General features: G+C 42.9%; 1 protein-coding gene across 1 annotated transcript in view; it reads right to left on the bottom strand.

Annotated features, from left to right (window-relative positions):
- Positions 1 to 18,236, bottom strand: part of LOC102272565 (aldehyde oxidase 1) — a 71,716-nt gene that overhangs the window by 11,531 nt on the left and 41,949 nt on the right. Inside the window, exons 21-27 of the mRNA XM_005895029.3 lie at positions 17,817 to 17,941; positions 15,421 to 15,554; positions 13,419 to 13,506; positions 9,643 to 9,729; positions 8,625 to 8,816; positions 6,655 to 6,882; positions 1,696 to 1,791 (exon numbers count right to left, since the gene is read on the bottom strand). Coding sequence (XP_005895091.1) covers positions 1,696 to 1,791; positions 6,655 to 6,882; positions 8,625 to 8,816; positions 9,643 to 9,729; positions 13,419 to 13,506; positions 15,421 to 15,554; positions 17,817 to 17,941 — 950 coding nt within the window. The remainder of the gene's footprint in view (positions 1 to 1,695; positions 1,792 to 6,654; positions 6,883 to 8,624; positions 8,817 to 9,642; positions 9,730 to 13,418; positions 13,507 to 15,420; positions 15,555 to 17,816; positions 17,942 to 18,236) is intronic.

Below are 18,236 nucleotides of genomic sequence, written 5' to 3' on the forward strand. Positions count from 1 at the left end.
CGTTGACTTTCTTTAGCACAAAAGCACCCTATAGAGGAGGTGAGCCCTCCAAAGTTAAGGCAGGAGGAAATGCTTTATATCTCCATCATCATGAAATCAACACCTTTGAGGCCTCTCTTACACCTCTGCAGGCTGCACAGTTCTAGCAAAGCTGACTTCATCAGAGAGGAGATGCTTTATCCAGATTTCTGGAGATGCTCCAGAAAGAGAAAGGACAATGGCCTTGTTAAAGCAACAGTGCCCACTCGAGATCCCAGGAGTAAATGGTGCCAGTGCCATTGGCCAACATAAGGACTTTGCTGGCTGTTACGTTCTTCCTTTGTGTTCAGTGATGGAGCGAAAATCATACTACTAGTCTCAGCTGGTCCCAGATTGTCTTTCCCACTAGCAGTATGGCTTAGTAGAGTTTGCCAACAACTAGGGCAACGGCATAAGTATACAGAGCCCTCCCCGCCACTGGCTCTCAGAAGACTGCCTGCACAAAGCGTATAGGCTTAGAACAGACAGGTTTCTGGTGGCTCAGTATGGAAAACACTTAAGTCTCACCTCAGAGAGGGAAAAAGCAATGACCAGAAAATTCTCAAGCAAGTGATAACATGAAAGAAAATATATAATCAGCACCCCTATAATCAGAAAAGTGCAAATTAAAGCAATAATGAGGTAATTTCATCTATCACATTATCTAGGTTTTTTTTTTTTTTTAACAGTCCATAACATAGAATGTTGGCTAGTGGTATAATATGATGGATACTTTCTGGAAAACTATTTGGTAATAAGTGCCAAATGATTTAAGGCTTATTCTGTGACCCAGTAATTCCACTCCTGAGAACTTATTTTAAAAAACAGTCATTGATTTGATCATAGGCTTATGGACAAAAGTGTCCACTAGAGTATTTAACAGTTGGGGATGGTTAAGTGAATTATACATACATCCACATGCAACATTAAAAATTATGATTGCAAAAAATTCTTAATGACAGGAGGAAATGCTTGTTCTGTATCAAGATAGGTGGAAAAAAACCAAGATACAAAATTATGCAAACAGAGTGCTTGTGGTTTTTTGAAAAAGAAAAGTCAAAGTCATTGAAAAAGAAAAAAAGTCTTGAAAAACCACATAACAGTGATTACTGCTAAGTGGTTAAAGTGTGCAGGGTTTAAAAAAAAAGTTTGCTTTTCAAATGTTTTATAATCTGTAATATTATAATGATTATCAAAATAGAAACAGCTAAAACTTATTCTAAAATAATTGAGCCAAAAGAAAAGTGATAGTTTGGTTAAAATTATCAAATGTGCTTTATATCACCAGTTGTTCAGAGTCCTACTATAAAAATGGCGAAAAATAATGCAATGCATCAGAATTTACACATCTTTTTATTTCTCAGCAAAGTCTCAAAAAAAAAAAGAAAAGAAACCCCAACACATTTGTTAATACATTCAAAGGAAAGCAGCAAATGATCTACAACCTTCTTTAGCAATAAGACAACCACAGCCTATTCTGCCACATTCTTTTAGTAGGGTCAGTTACAGAACTGGCTTGCTTACCCAGTTTCTGTGAAGAGCTTAGTAGTTGAAGCAATCAAAGTTAAAGTCTCCTATCCTTTTATTTTGGAATAGAAAATGTACACCCCTTGTTTCTCCCTTATACACATATCCACAAGCACACATCTAGCTTCATCCAATGACTTGCATTCTTACCTGAATCATTTTAGTGTGGACCCCCTGCCCCATTTCAATTCCACCGTGAGTCACCAGCACAGACCCATCCAGATAAATGTGAACCAGGGCAGCAGCCTAAGCAAAAAAAAAAAAAAACAATTGTCAAGATCTTTTTGATTGATATTATCATATATCTTATCAAATAGAAGATATTTCCCCTGGGAAGTAACCCCTCCTTTCCATCTCTGCCGCAATACACACAGGCACCTCCCCCATCGCGCTGAGCAGAGCCAGGGCAAGCCGTGCAGGGCAGGGCCAGCCTGTCGCTGGATGGCTGTGACTCTGGGGCAGGTTTATGCTGCTTACGCTACTATTTCCTCTGGAGGGCAATTGAGGCCCTGGTACCTTCAAAGATCCCTCTGACCCAAGGTGGAACAATAATCTAAGTTTGGGGGTTTTGAGGGAGAGGCCATCTGTTTTAAATGCAAAATCATATATAGATTGTTTGGGGGAGAAGGGAAAGACTTGTTTACGTGAACACATATCTCTACAGTTGTAGGTGTGTAATAGAGAAGCAAAAATAAAAATCAAAATAAGATGGGGCAGATAGATATTACTTTTTTTGCTACAAAATGTGCTGAGCCTGCCTGCAATCATCTTGGCTCAGAATTACAGGGCTTTAGAGCTGGAAAAGAACTTGGAAGTAATATTATCTAACTGCAGAGCTGCCCACAGGGATACAGAAGGAAACAAACAGCTAACACAGAATCAGAACACCCAGGCTCTAAGCTAAGGATATTTTACAATCAATAGGAATGTGCCGTCTTGCCAAGTCTGCTTGTGCTACACTAGGGGCTATGGAGATGGCTTGGGAGACTGAGAAATCCCAAGAGACTGCAAAAAATGTGAAAGGCTTCTTTTCTCTGAGTCTCCAGTGATAACAGCAATACTCACAGCCACAGGTCCTAGAGAAAATGCTTCTTGTGGTTCCATTGTGGTTCAGGAGGCCTACAAGGCACACCTTTGCAGCTGCTTCCAGGGTCAGCTGGGGAGGCGGGGCGGGGGGGAGGTGTCACTAAAAGCTACCAGCTAGATTTCTTAATATCTAAGCTTCTAAGCAGAGTGGTATAATGATCTGGGCTTTGTAAAGGCAAGTCTTCAGAAAATTCTGGTAACAAGCTAATTTCCATTTAATGAAGCTAAAATTTTAGTAAACCTTGCATTACTCATGGGTGTGTGCTAATTCGCTTCAGTCATGTCCAACTCTTTGCGACCCCATGGACTGTAGCCCACCAGGCTCCTCTGTTTATGGGGATTCTCCAGGCAAGAATACTGGAGTGGGTTGCCATGCCCTCTTCCAGGGAATCTTCCTGACCCAGGGATTGAACCCACATCTCTTATGTCTCCTGCACTGGCAGGTGGGTCCTCTACCACTCTAAACAAGCCTGGTCAAAAGTGAAAGTTGACAAATTGCATGTCAATCACCGGATATGCCCAAGGAAAGGCCTGTATTCCTAGATGGATTCTTTGCCCACCAGAAGGACTTTTATAGCCAACTGTGGGCCATGGGCCACCTGGAGAACTGCCTCTTTGTTGGCATCTGAAGGTTCACACTACTCCAGTGAACAATGCTCAGAAACCACCATTATTCCAAGTCAGGCACTTTGACGGTGAACGTGTGCTCTGTCCACCTGGTCAGCAGCCGAGGGATGTACACAGGAAATGGGGACACAGGAGCACCTTCTCTGAGGACAAAGGCACATACACTCACTGCCCAAGGGAGAAACTTAGAACCTTAGGAAAGGCATCATTGTCATAATAATCATGGGGAGACACAACAGAGCAGGTTTTACTGTCTGTTGACGGGTCAGTCCTGGAAACACTGTCTTGGGCTCCTGGCCATTTATTCTCAAAACAATAAAGATAAGGAATGATATCCTCTATAGAGTGGCCAGCGCAGGCTTCCCTGGGGGCTTGAGCACTAGACAGGGTTGCCAGCTGCAGTGGCTGCTCCTGGACTCCACTCTGTGACACTTCTCTGTACTCTGATGGAATGTAAAAACCCCTGAAAGGAAAGCCCCGTGTCCTAAGGCACCTGTGCAGAGTAACATAGAACCTCCATTAAAGTTTGATGAATGAGTTGGCAACGGTATGGCCATTCAAGCTGTTCCTCAAGCTTGTAAATTCTCTATTTGGCCTCCTTGGCTCTGCAAGCAATTCAGAAGTTGCTCGTGGGTGACATTTGTAGCTGGTACATGTGACTGAGCAACAATTACAGAGGACTCTGCATTTCTTCCCTGTGTGACCCCGTGGGCAGGGCAGCCTTTCTATCTGAGATGGCTGAGTAATTTGTCCCATGTGCTGCTGTAGTCTTCTTGGGCCACTTAAAATATCAAATTTGGTTCAGCTGAGCAGCACCACCAGCTGGTTCATTGTGAGTGCCACAAAGATAATTCCGCCAAGCTATATCTATGAAATCAGCACAACTGGCGTCGGGAACAGATGGCTGTCCAATATCAGCTGGGAACCTAGTCTGTGAAACTTAAGCCATCCACCAAGGACTACTCATGCTGGTAAGATGTGTACTCAGGTAATCCCACAGGTTCCCAAAGTGTCTCAGCCTTTCAAACATTTGAGTTCTGCCTCTGTGCCAGGTGGGCTTCCCTGGTGGCTCAGTGGGAAAGAATCTGCCTGGAGATGCAGGAGACCTGGGCTTGATCCCTGGGTTGGGAAGATCCCCTGGAGGAGGGAATGGCAACCCACTCCAGTATTCTTGCCTGGAGAATGCCATGGGCAGAGAAGCCTGACGGGCTACAGTCCATGGGGTCGGAAAGAGTCAGACACGACTGAGCGAACAAACAGTCCCCGTTTCTGTGCCAGGTGCCATATATAGGCACTGGGAATACAGAGGTTCATTAGATACTGTGTGTGCTTCAGTGCCCCCATCTAGGAAATAAATAAATGTAGGTGAGGGGTGTTGGATACCCTCAGCTGTTGGGAGCACAGTCCTGAAGTCAAGTCTTGGTTCTACCACTCGCTAGTTGGATGTCCTTGGGCAAGATGGTGAACCTCGTGGGCTTCAGCTCTGCCTTCTATGAAACAAAACCACACCAGCCAACAGAAAGGAGACAGCGGTTAAATCAAGTGGGAAATTGCAAATCACTCCACCAAGGGCCGCATATACAGAAGGGGCTCCAGTTCCCTCTTCTGTTTGGTTTTCTTCAGAACAGAGGCTTTCAGTGTACAGCTTCCAGGAAGCAGCCTGTCTGATCCCAAACTCCTCAGTGCACCTCCATGATCCAGCTGATTTAATGTTTTAAGCACATAAGCTGGTTTTCAGGGAAGGATGGGAGGGGATGGGGGAGGCCAGCGGAGCTTCTCAGAAGCCTTTGAGGATGCAACTGTACTGCTGGCAGTTGTCTGATTTTTTCCCAACTGAGCTGAATCCCACTTCAGTTCCCATCAGAAGGTGCTAATGGGAATGTGGATGGGAGGGGGTGGCGGTGTGACGGTGGAGAGCTTGATGTAGCTGACAAAGCACAGCTTATGGGGCCTCTGAGACCTGAGTTCTAGCCCAGATTCCACCTTTCTCATCAGCTGTGGGACTTTGGGTAAGTTATTGAAGCTCTCGGAGCCTCAGCTTCTCATCATTAAAGTAAAGCTACAAATCTTATAGGTTTCCCTTAAGGCTGAATGAAATAAAAATCTAAAAACTTACAACATAGTAGGTGCTCAGTAATTGTTGTTATTTTTTAAATCTTTTTTTTTTTTAGAAATTTCTGATAAGGGAAATGAGACAGACCTAACCTCCTATGGAGGGCAGATATTAAGTAATGGCAGCCAAAATCACTGCTGATTGTGACTACAGTCACGAAATTAAAAGACACTTGTGCCTTGGAAGGAAAGCTATGACAAATGTAGACAGTGTATTAAAAAGCAGAGACATCACTTTGCCGACAAGGGTCCATCTATCAAAGCTATGGTTTTTCCAGTAGTCATGTACAGATGTGAGAGTTGGAAGGCTGAGTGCCAAAGAATTGGTGTTTTCAAACTGTGGTGATGGAGAAGACTGAGAGTCCCTTGGAAAACAAGGAGATCAAACCAGTCAATCCTAAAGGAAATCAACCCTGAATATTCATTGGAAGGACTGATGCTGAAGCTGAAACTCCAATATTTTGGCCACCTGATGGGAAAAGTTGACTCACTGGAAAAGATCCTGATGCTGGGAAAGATTAAGGGCAAGAGGAGAAGGTGGCGACAGAGGATGAGACGGTTGGATGGCATCACCATCATCAATGGACATGAATTTGAACAAACTACAGGAGATAGGGAGTTTGCTCAAACAGGGAAGCCTGGTGTGCTTCAGTCCATGGGGTCGCAAAGAGTCAGACATGACTTAGCGACTGAGCACCACCAAAAAGGGGAGGGGAACTGAGTGCCCTGCAGTTTCCTGTTTTTACTTCACTTCCTGTTTCTACCTCACAGAATCAGAGTACTGAAGAGGAGTCTTAGGGGTTACTGGTGTCCAACTCTTTGTGACCCTATGGACTCTAGCCCACCAGGCTCCCCTGTCCATGGGATTCTTCAGGCAAGAATACCAGAGTGTGTTGCTGTGCCCTTCTCCAGGGGATCTTCCTGACCCAGGGGTCAAACCGGAGTCTCCTGCAGCTCCTCCATTGGCAGGTGGATTCTTTACCACTAGTGCCACCTAGGAAGTGGGTGGTCCCCATGCTTGTTTTATATTAAGTGATCTGGGGTGAGCTGATTCACCTGTTTAAAGCCAGGGCCTAGAGTAGATGCCAGGTCTTCCAATTTCCTAGCAAGAATGCTTGTCACCATCCTAGTGCAGTAGGCAAAGCAGCTCTTATCTCCTCTAGAGAAAAACCTATTGGACAGAGTACCACTCTGGAGAAGTTTAACAACTACAGAGTACAACCATATCCACCTTCATGGAAAGTTTCCTCAACGCTTTTGGATTTGTCTGTTTGAAGAACTGACCTGACCAGCAGCAACTGATCCAAGGCCAATAGGATACTTCAGGGGGACCATTGCCAGCCCCTTCTTCTTCCAGTAATTCTCCGAGTTGAATTTCTCCACCGCTGCTTTCCTTAGGGTGTAGGAAGACGTGGCCATGCATTCTTTCCAACACTGGGTCAGGTTCTTGGTATTAATCTCCTGTTTGTAGGGTGTTTGATCAATTTCCTTATACATGTTTATCATTCGGACCTACAAAAGAGAAGGGAATTAAAAGGGTTGAGGAGGCACTCAGCCGACATAGTCTCTTCCACCCATTGTCCTTCTAATCAAATTCTGCTCATTCTAGAAAACCCAAACTGAGCTCAAAATTCCCTTCTTCCTCTACTCAGACCTTCTACCTAATGTGTAGGCACTTAAATGCTTTTGAAGCTGCTCTTGTGTAAGTTCAAAGGAAGGACTCCTTTCTTTATGCTTCTTATATAACTCAATACAGTCTAGACATGCTGTAGACTCTTTAATTCTAGGTGTACATGTGAGTATCTGTTGAAAGGCAATGCTGAGTTTAATTTACAGCCTACATGATCTACATGATTTGTATTTTCCAGATGCTTTGGCAAGAGAAGACCATACACTTTCAAACATGAAAATATAAAGTTTGTTTAACTAAAACTTATAATTAGGATGAAAATCCAATAAAAAAAATTCTATCTCAGGATGTCTGAAGCACTGAGTAGAATTCTTTCTGAATTCCCAGATCTGAACTGGCAACGAAGGCTGTTAGTCACCAGTTTTTGAGAACAAAAGGTCAAGTGCCTCACATTCCCCGCTGACAACATTCTCAGCAATTAGGGCTGGTCACTCTCCAAGCTGACAGGAGCCATTACAGACCTACCTTCTTCCCATCTTCCCCTCCCCAAATTCCCAGATCATTATAAAAGGAGAACTGGATGTTAGTGAGCTGTTGAGAGGAGGTGATGTTTTCAAGGATGGCTCCTCGCCCCTCGATATTCCCTGGGGATGAAGGGAGGTCATTTGCTGATCCTCCTCTGAGGGCTACCAATGTGCCAGAATATCTGGCAAAGAGGCTGTGGTGAGATGGCCAGGAAGGGAGGGTTAAGGGCTCCCCACAAGTTCAAAACAGAAAGATGATGGCTTCTGCCTATGGACCCAGACTCTAGTGCTGGGCTGGGGGAGGGTAGGAGGAGATGGATGCACTGGAGACCTGGGCTTTCCATGCAGCAGCGGGCAAGGAGGCAGGGGCTTCAGGGATGAGGTGAGGTGTCAGCTGAGGATCAGTTGGAAATTTAATCCTCACAGGGAACTGTCCATTTCTAAGAGAGCTGGCAGAAAGGGAGCCCAGAGATGGGCTCAAAGATATACTCAAAGAGTGGCCTCAACTAACCAAGAAGAGGACAGAGAGCTTACTGGGAGAAGCCAGTGGCAGAAATGCTGTCTGTTTGCCCTGGTTCTCCTCCTCCTCCCTGCCCAACACCTGAGCAGAAGGCACAGGGGAGGTGAAGGGGGCAGAGAGCGCACCATCTTCCCACCCTAACGCCACGCCAGGATCCTGGAAACGGAACTGAGCTTGCACATGAATGAATATTGGCCCAAGACTTACAGAACCTAAAGAAGACCATTTAAGTAATTGAAATGACTCAAATGACAGCTGCCTGAGATGTTAAGGAAGCGAGGAAAGAAGGCTTTGACAGAACTTGTTGGTAGCAATTATACCCCCAACCAATAGAGACTTCTCACTACCAATGAATCCAGTGTTCATGCCTCAGTACCTTCTCCCATGACTTCTGAGGAGGAACCTGAGTAAGACAAGGACCCCTGAACTCTAGAGTCCTGCTCTGTATTAACCAGTCAGCTGGGTTAACTCCAGCAAATCATGTAGCCCCCGTGGACCTCAAATTCCTCAACATGAAGACCTCCAATGGCCCTCCCACCTCTAAAATTCACTATCCTTTGTGAGACAAATTCAGCATTACCTTCTCAGGGGGCAACCCACATTTGGCTGCCACTTCTGTGATACAGGCTTCAGTGATCAGCCCTGCCTGGGGAAAGCCAAACCCTCGCAAAGCTGTGTTGGATGGAAGGTTGGTTCTGCACGCCCACCCCCGGCAGCGCAGGTTGGGAAACTTGTAGGCATTTTCCAGTTTCAGAAGTCCCATCTCTATTACCTGTGGAAATCCAGAGTTGACATGAGATCCTCAACCTTCTGGGCCTGTTTTACCATCCTGAGACCTCAGACCAAAACCAAGCCAGAAATGAACGACCTTCTCTGTATCATATCAAACACACTAACTTTGACCCATGTCTCAAATTAAATGCATTTTTGCTGTAAAATGGTTTTTAAGGATTTGAATAATTTTTCTTTTAAAGTTATTTTTAAATTTTCATATTAGAGCTAATGCATCTCCCCCACCGGCCAGGTTTTAAAACTTTCCAAAGCCTTTGAAGCATTCATTGACTCAGTCTACAGAATGTAGTGAATAAGATACCTTGAAAAATGGAAAAAAAATGATATTTGATCTAATGCATTGGTTCTCAACCAGGGGCAATTTCTCCGTCTTCCTCCCTGGGACATTCGCCAGTGTTCAGAATATTTCTGGTTGTTAAGTCTGGAGGGTAGCTGAGCCACTGACACGTACTGGGTGGAGGTCAATGATATTGCTAGATATCTTATAATGCACAGGGCAGCCCCTACTACAAAGAATTATCCAGTTTAAAATATCAATAGGGTCAAGGTTAAGGTCTAACACTTGCATTTGGGAAAAGAGCTCTAAAATTTGGGAAACACGGAGATAACACACAGATGTAGATTTAGCCAATATCTCTGGGGTCACAGTGGGGGCACCAGTAAGTAACATGTGGCTACTTGCTCCTGGCAATGAGAATATTTAGGCTTTTATAATTAAATATCATTTAACCATTGAACATTTTTCTTAATTAAATCATTTTACGTAAAACTTTCCAGAATGTGCATTTGCTCATTAAAACACTTACAAATAATGACTCATCCAGGAAGGCACCTGCATTGTTATAATGCTCCATATCCAGAGCCAAGATTCTGCCATCATTCATGAATCCAGCCTGGGGAAAGAGAATGGACCTTTGATCCTGGGTGCAAAGTCTCTCTAAAGTGTACTTTGTCACTGGTGAACCCTCTACATATCGATGAACATTTTTTATGACATTGGATTTGACATTTTCTTGGATAAGACACCAAAAGTGTATAGGCAACAAAAGAAAAAGAGATACATTGGACTACATCAAAATTCAAAACTTCCACATATCAAAGGACACAGTCAACAGAGTGAAAAGGCAATCCAGAGAATGGAAGAAAATATTTGCAAGCCATGGATATGATAAGGGGTTAATATCTGGGATGTATAAAGAACTCTTACAACTCAACAACAAGAAACCCCAAACAACTTGTTTACAAAGTAGACAAACAACTTGAATAGACATTTCTCCAAAGAATATATACAAAATGTGTAATAAGCACATGGAAACATGTTCAGCATCACAAATAACTAGGGAAATGCAAATCAAAACCACATAAAAATGGTCAAGATAGTAAAAAGTAAAAGTAATAATAATGAAAAGAAAGGGTAGAGAAAGATATAAAAGCAAAAGAAAACCCCCTCGTTTAACCCGTCACTACCGTTCAGTCTTCTCCAAATCAACTGCATATTTCTTGACCTCTCATTTTCGCCATTAGTTCTTGGTATTCTAGCTTCCATCCTCATATTTCCACCAAAACCTTCTCCCCCAGAGTCAGTGATCTTGTAATCTCCAAATGTGGTGTCCTGCACATAATGTTTTAATACTCCACACATTTTTCTCATATAGGGCCCAATTTCATCACAACTCTCAGCAGTATTTGGTGCTGCTAGAGGTCTTTTAAATAAATATCTTCCTTGCTTTTAAAATGTATTCAATGTTTCTGAACTTAGTAAAGTTCATTTTAATGATTTTTGTTGAATGGGACCAAATTCAAACCAAAGTCAAGGGCATGAACTATGAATTTAGCAGTTTAAGCTTGAGTCCTGGTTCTGCCACAAAACCCACTCTATGATCTCAAGCAAGTTATATAACCTCTCTGACTATCTGTGACATGGCAGTAAATAAGGTAATGCAGAAAATCACAGGTAAGTGACTGAAACCTAGCAAGTTTCTAAATATGCTGTTGCTGCTAAGTCACTTCAATCGTGTCTGACTCTGCGACCCCATAGACAGCAGCCCATTAAGCCCCTCTGTCCCTGGGATTCTCCAGGCAAGAACACTGGAGTGGGTTGCCATTTCCTTCTCCAATGCATGAAAGTGAAAAGTGAAAGTGAATTCACTCAGTCGTGCCCAACTCCTAGCGACCCCATGGACTGCAGCCTACCAGGCTCCTCCATCCATGGGATTTTCCAGGCAAGAGTACTCGAGTGGGGTGCCATTGCCTTCTCCATTCCTAAATATAAATGACTACTAATATTATTATAAATACTATTAATATCATCTCCTATCCTCACACCACCCTCCATTAGACCATTTTCTCATGGTCTTAATCACCACTATGCTGACAGTTTCTATAATTATAATCCAGTCTTTTCAGTAGAGTCCCATATCGATGAAGGACATTCCCACAACAATATCCCATGGTCACTTCTTTCTGAAATATACAAATAAACTCATCACTGTCCCTCTAGACTGTTTCCTCCTCCAACTTGGCTCTTTCTTCTAGAAACCTCTGAGTCATGCTTGTGGTTGTTTTTCTCCATTATGTTTTGCTAAGTCTGTCACCAAATTCTATTTTATTTTATACCCTAATAGCTCTGGGACCCATCTCTTTCCACATCTTACTGTCACAGCTCAGACCCCAACTGCTTCATGTCTGAACACATCAGTTGCCTCCTGGTGGTCTGCCTGCCTTCATCCTCTTGCCTCCCTAAGCCATCCTGCCCAGTGCCATCATATTTCCCCCCCAAAACGCTCATGTTTGGCTATGACACTTGACTGGTCAAGGATCTACTCAGTCTCAATCTTTATGAGATCAAGTTTAAACCTGCATCCTGGGATTCTCAGGTCACTCTGAAACTGTTATCACCTAACCCAACTCATCTTACTTTCTACTACTTTTCAGTAAGCACTCTGGGGTTCTGATTCCCCTTCTCCCCTTACTCCTGTTCCTAATAATCATGCCACATGTAACTCACCTCTGCTTTTATGCTGCTACTGTCCCACCACCTGGTACAACTTCTTTCTGCCCACCCATTCTTAAAGGTCATTTATATTTCACCTTCTCTAAGAAGTATCCTGTATACACTCCAGCCCATACTCATCTCTCCCCATAGTTTTAACATGAGATTATTATGCTTTCATAATGATTTCATATGTATAAGTCTTATTTCTCCCTCAACTACTAAAATGATATCTCCTTTAGGACAAAGTTTTCCTCAATTAATTTCAATTGAACTAAACCAAATTCAAAATATAGCTTAGGGTGAATATAAGTTGAAAAAGATCCATTCATTACCTTCTAACAGGTACTAGTTGTGCTAGAAATGATGCAATGTGTTTAACAAATCCTGCTGTCTTTCATCCTGGGCACATTGGAAGACTACATTTCCCATCCTCCCTTGCAGGTAGGTGGCAAAGTTCTGGCCATTAATGTGTTGATTAAGGAAAGGACCAACTCTTCCAGGCCTGGTGCTTAAAACATCTCCCATATGATGCTTCTGTTCCCCCTCTCTTCCTTTCCCTTGTCTTCCATCCTTTGCTGAAAAGCCAGGGGAAGACAAAGAGTATTTAGATCAGTGCTACCTGATGGAACTTCCTGTGACGATGGCAGTGTTCTCTATCTACGTGTCCAATATGGCGGCCACTAGCCATAGGTGGTTTCTGAGCACTTGAAATACAGTTAATGCAACTGTGGAACTGAATTTTAAATTTTATTTAATTTAGTAGATTTAAATCTGAGGGGATGATGGTGGTGTTGTTAGATAAAAAATGATTGAGTCTATGAATGAGCAGCAGAGTTCTCTCTTCTCCCCTTACTCCCACCCTCCAATGATTGCACTGGGCTGTTACTTGAGCAATAATTAACACAAAAAAGGTCTAAGTCCCTAGGAGTTTTCAGTTAGCCCACTCTGACAAGTAAACTTATTTTTATGAAGCAAAAGAATACTTATTTTCTGCTATGGAAATTTTTCTAAGAATTAGGAATTTCTGGGACAGAGTTTAACCAAAATGAAAAGTGTGTTAGTCGTTCAGTTGTGTTCGGCTCATTAAGAACCCATGGACTGTAGCCTGCCAGGCTCCTCTGTCCACGGAATTCTCCAGACAAGAATACGGGAGTGCGTAGCCATTCCCTTCTCCAAGGGATTGAACCCGGGTCTCCTGCATTGCAGGCAGAATCTTTACCATTCTTTACCATAACGTTACTGTTATGGAAATTACTCTATTTTTACCTCCCACATATAAAAATGTGGGAATAGTGTGATTATCAGTTACTTTCATGGAAGCATGTACATACTCCTATGTTTCCAGTTTTGCACTCTGTAGCAGTCAATTACCAGCTAGTAATTTTTTTACAAACTGACATCTTTGGGCAAAGCAGAAAAGCTTCACTGAACCAGCCAGTAATAGTGAGCACGAGGAAGAGAAAGTTGAAGCACAGTTTGTTGATTTGCTCCTTGTTAATCCCCATTAGAGAGTAGCCAGATGCTGCCCTCTGCCTTTCTGCAATGTTATATTTCAACATAAAGCCCCCCACCCCCACCTCAACTCACTTTATACTTTCCAAGGTAAGGGTGGCGGCCTCCAGTTATTAATATGTCTTCTCCTCGTTCCAGAATGCAGCGGACTGGACGACCATGCCTAACACAGAAGAAAAAGAATCAGGAGAAGCAAACTCTTTTACCAAATTGGAATTATCCAGTGTTTATGGAACTCCTAATGGGAGCCCGAGTGCAAGCCACACACATCACAGAAAACAGAGTGACCCCCCTGAGCCCAGCTGTGCGATTCTCAGGCAGACACCATGGCTTCCCCTCCTCTGGGTCAGGGAACGGCGCCTGGCAATCACTACTCATGGGAGGGGCTCTAGGGTATTGCTTTGGAGTGGTTTCCCACTGTGACGACAACCTCCGTGATGGGCAAACAGTCCTAGGGCCACATTAGAGATGGTTACAAATGGAGGCATGGTATCTGGGTCCCATCACTTCTTGGCAAATAGATGGGGAAACAATGGAAACAGTGACAGACTATTTTTTTGGCCTCCAAAATCACAGCAGATGGTGACTGCAGCCATGAAATTGAAAGATGCTTGCTCCTTGGAAGAAAAACTATGACCAACCTAGACAGCATATTAAAAAGCAGAAATATTACTTTGCCAACAAAGTCTGTCTAGTCAAAGCTATGGTTTTTCCAGTAATCATGTATGGTTGTGAGAGTTGGACTATAAAGAAATCTGAGCACCAAAGAATTGATGCTTCTGAACTGTGGTGTTGGAGAAGACTCTTTAGAGTTCCTTGGACTGCAAGGAGATCCACCCAGTCCATCCTAAAGGAGATCAGTCCTGAATATTCATTGGAAGGACTGATGCTGAAGCTGAAACTTCAATACTTTGGTCACCTGATGCAAAGAACTAACTCAGTGGAAAAGACCTGATGCTGGGAAGGATTGAAGGCAGGAGGGGAAGGGGACGACAGAGGATAAGATGGTTGGATGACATCACCGACGCAATGGACATGAGTTTGAGTAGGCTCCGGGATTTGGTGATGGACAGGGAAGCCTCATGTGGTGCAGTCCATAGAGTCGCAGAGTCGGACACAACTGAGAGACTGAACTGAACTGAACAAATGGAGGAATTCAGGAGGTGTCTGACTGCCAAGTACTCCCTGACAGGGCAGGTCTGGAATCAAAGTCTTCGTGTGTCATGGGACAGAAGAATTGACCTATATTACTTAGCAAAGAAATTCAGCCTTCTTCATGTGCCTGTTCCAAAGACAATTTTCTCTGGTTATGTGTTGACACCCTTAAGGGAAAACGGTACTATAAATAAATGTAAGCATAACAAAGGGGCTTCCTTGGTGGCTCAGCAGTAAAGAATCTGCCTGCAATGCAGGAGCCAAGGAAGATGAGGCTTCCATCCCTGGGTGGGGAAGATCCCACTCCAGTATTCTTGCCTGGAGAATGCCATGGACAGAGGAGCCTGGAGGGCTACAGTCCATGGGGTTGCAAAGAGCTGGACACGACTGAAGTGACGAGCAAACATGAAAGCATAAAAAAAGCAGAACACTCATTTAAATTAAGGGAATATATATACACACATTTTGAGATGCATTTTATATCTAATTATATGTGTATATGAACCTTTTGAGATATATCTATATATCAATATATATAGATACACAGATCAATACAAATATCTATTGCAAAAGGTTGAACTGACCTGCATAAGTTATACATTTATATATATATACAGGTGCTAAGGAGAAGTAATCTCATTTTTTCAGGATCTGCTTCTGTCTACTCTCCAGGCACATTTTTTAACTGTGGTTTTTATTCTTTTCAGTAACTTATCCTCATTTTTGTTTTTATACTATGTAGCTTGAGAATATAAAATAAAGAAGTCATAATAAGCCAGCAATTTGTGCATTCGTATATTATATGTTATTTTAAATAACCTTGACTCAGATTCTTCCTAAGTGTTGAGATTCCACAATGTTGAGAATATTCAACATGACCTCATTTGATTTTTAGTCTCTCGAACAGATTCTCTCCACTTACTTGTTTGCAGCAAATGCGGTGATGGCTGCCAGGACGCCAGTTTTTGTCACCTTTCCCCCAAAGGCTCCACCAACACGCTTTACGTGACACATGACTTTGTTAGCTGAGACCTTCAAGACTGAAGCAGTTATGTCCTGTGAATGATAACAGTTTTCATTAATCTAACTCCTATGCAGCAAGGGAGTGGGTCAGTCTTACATGTTTTGATTGCTTAATGTATGTGATACACAAACTCTGTGGCTATACTAAATAATGGGATGATTTCCAAAAACCTAAGCATGCATCCAGGCTGATCTCAGTAGTATTTGGCTGTAATGACAGTGCCAAAATTATCATTTATATTACATAGTCCTTTCAACGGAATTCTCAGATGGCACAGCAGTATAGAGACTGTCTGCCAAATGTAGGAATTGCAAAAGATGCTGGTTCGACCCTTGGGCCCGGTAGATCCCCTGGAGTAGGAAATGGCAAGCCACTCCAGTATTCTTGCCTGGAAAATCCCTTGGACAGAGGAGCCTAGGGGACTAGAGTCCAAGGGGTCACGGGTCACAAAGAGTCAGACACGACTGAGCATGCACTCAGCAAAGAAAAAAAAAGTCCTTTCAATATCAATGAGATATTTTTGTGATGATAAAAGTAAAAAAAATTTTTTTTCCTTCATGAACTACATGTAAGGTATCCTTTTCAGACTGACTCCTAGAGATATGTTTCCTGCAGCAGTGAGATTTTATGGTCTTCCAAGCCTTTCTCAGACTGGGTCTTTTCCCTGCACATCACTGTCTCTACTGGAGAATGAACATCCCTCACTTCTCATTTGGATGAAGTTGGCTAGCAGGTCTTCCCTGGATCTAGGTCTTGTTCTTCCTTGCCATGCTAATGTCTGAGGTCATTAAGTCTTTTTCATTTTACTTTTTTTTTTAATTGGAGGATAATTGCTTTACAATATTGTGTTGGTTTTTGCCGTACAGTGCAAATTGGTCATACATATATATATATAAAATATAAATATATATCCCCTCCCTCCTGAGCCTCCTTCCCACCACCTCCCCATTCCAGCCCTCTTGGTAGTCACAGAGTGCCAGGCTGGTGTAGGCGGGGAGCCCAAGAAGAGTGAGGTGATAAGCCTAAGGTCACTCAAGGAGTGAAGATCAGAACAGGACTGAAATGGAATTCACCCAGCCCTTCTCAGAGGCCTCATTCTCCACATTCCCACTTGCTCTGGTAATGACACTGGCTCCTTGTGACCTACTGAATCAAGACCCCAGTGTCAATTCCCCTCACTTTCACCCTGATGCTTAAACTAGCCACCCTAGGCACATCTTCCATGCCAGCATAGGCAGTCTGTACTATTCTTCCCTCTTTACACGCACACTGCCTGGTCTATAGGACACCGGCAAAAAGGGTTTGCCAAAGGGATGAATGAACGGATGAATGAACGAATGAGTGGCATTTGATCTTGGTGTGGAACTGCCTGGAAACGGCCTCTTTCCTCACCACCTATAGACAAACTTCATTTTCACTGTAAATCCAGACTTAAGACTTTATCTTCATGGAATTTCCCAGATCATTCTAGGGCTTCACAAACCTCCATTCTCTTAATTCTCCCTCTTCTGTAAATTCTGACTTAGGTGATTTAGTACTTGGCTGTATTCTGCTCAATACTTTCCTAATTGCTTCATGTGAATTAGGTGACTACAGGTTTTGGAGGGCAGACTTTTCTTTGTCAAATTTTTTTTTTTTAGTTTTATTAAGCAAGATTGAGGGCAGGAGGAAAAGGGGATGACAGAGGATGAGATGGCTGGATGGCATCACTGACTTAATGGACATGAGTTTGGGTAAACTCCAGGAGTTGGTGATGGACAGGGACACCTGGCGTGCTGTGGTTCATGGGGTCACAAAGAGCTGGACACAACTGAAATGAATTGACATACATCACTGTATAAGTTTAAAGTGTACAGCATGATGGCTTGATTTACATATATTGATCACCATGGTAGGTTTAGATAATATCCATCATCTCATATAGATACAGTTAAAAGAAAAAAATTTCTCATTGTGACAAGAGCTGTTAGGATCTATCGCTTAACAACTTTCACATATATAATACAGCTGTGTTGACTAGTGTCATCATTTCTTTTGTAGTCTTAACAGTGCCAAGAGTATAGCAAAAGAGACCTGCTGGTTGCAAAGTTACAGGTCCACAAAGAGAAGATCACTGCTTTCATAATACCTTAAAAGTTGTAAAGGTGTATGGATCTTAACACCAAAAGGATATGAATATTAGTACTCTAAACTCCTTTGGTTTCTAAAATGACATTTTAACCTCTAATTGTTCTTGTTGTATCTTGTTGGCAGAAACCACTTGGCCACATCCCCTCCATGTGGCCCCACCTTACCTGTATGTATTTAGGAAACTGAGCAGACACGTAGACATCGATTTCTCGATCTTCTCCTTTGGGAACAACCAGCATGCTCTGGGTTTCCATATAAAAGTGTTCTTGACCTCCCATGTGTATTTCACCTGTTAGAGGAAAATACACCAGAATCAGCCAATACAGTAAGTCACAAAGTCCTAGGGATGAATGTGTGACTTTCCAGAGTAAAATACTATGGCAAGGAGAAGTCCAAGACAAGATGGAGTAGATGTACTTCTCTCTGTTCTTTCTTGTAAGTGCAGCTAACTATCCTGGACATTATACATAGTAAAAGAAATAGCAGACGACTCTGGAAGGCACAAGTCAGACACAATTGAAGTGACTTAGCATGCATGCATATTATAAATATGGGACAGTAAAGGGATAAAGGGAGGTAGGGTT

Source organism: Bos mutus, chromosome 2 (assembly GCF_027580195.1).
Source record: "Bos mutus isolate GX-2022 chromosome 2, NWIPB_WYAK_1.1, whole genome shotgun sequence".
Lineage (NCBI taxonomy): Eukaryota > Metazoa > Chordata > Mammalia > Artiodactyla > Bovidae > Bos > Bos mutus.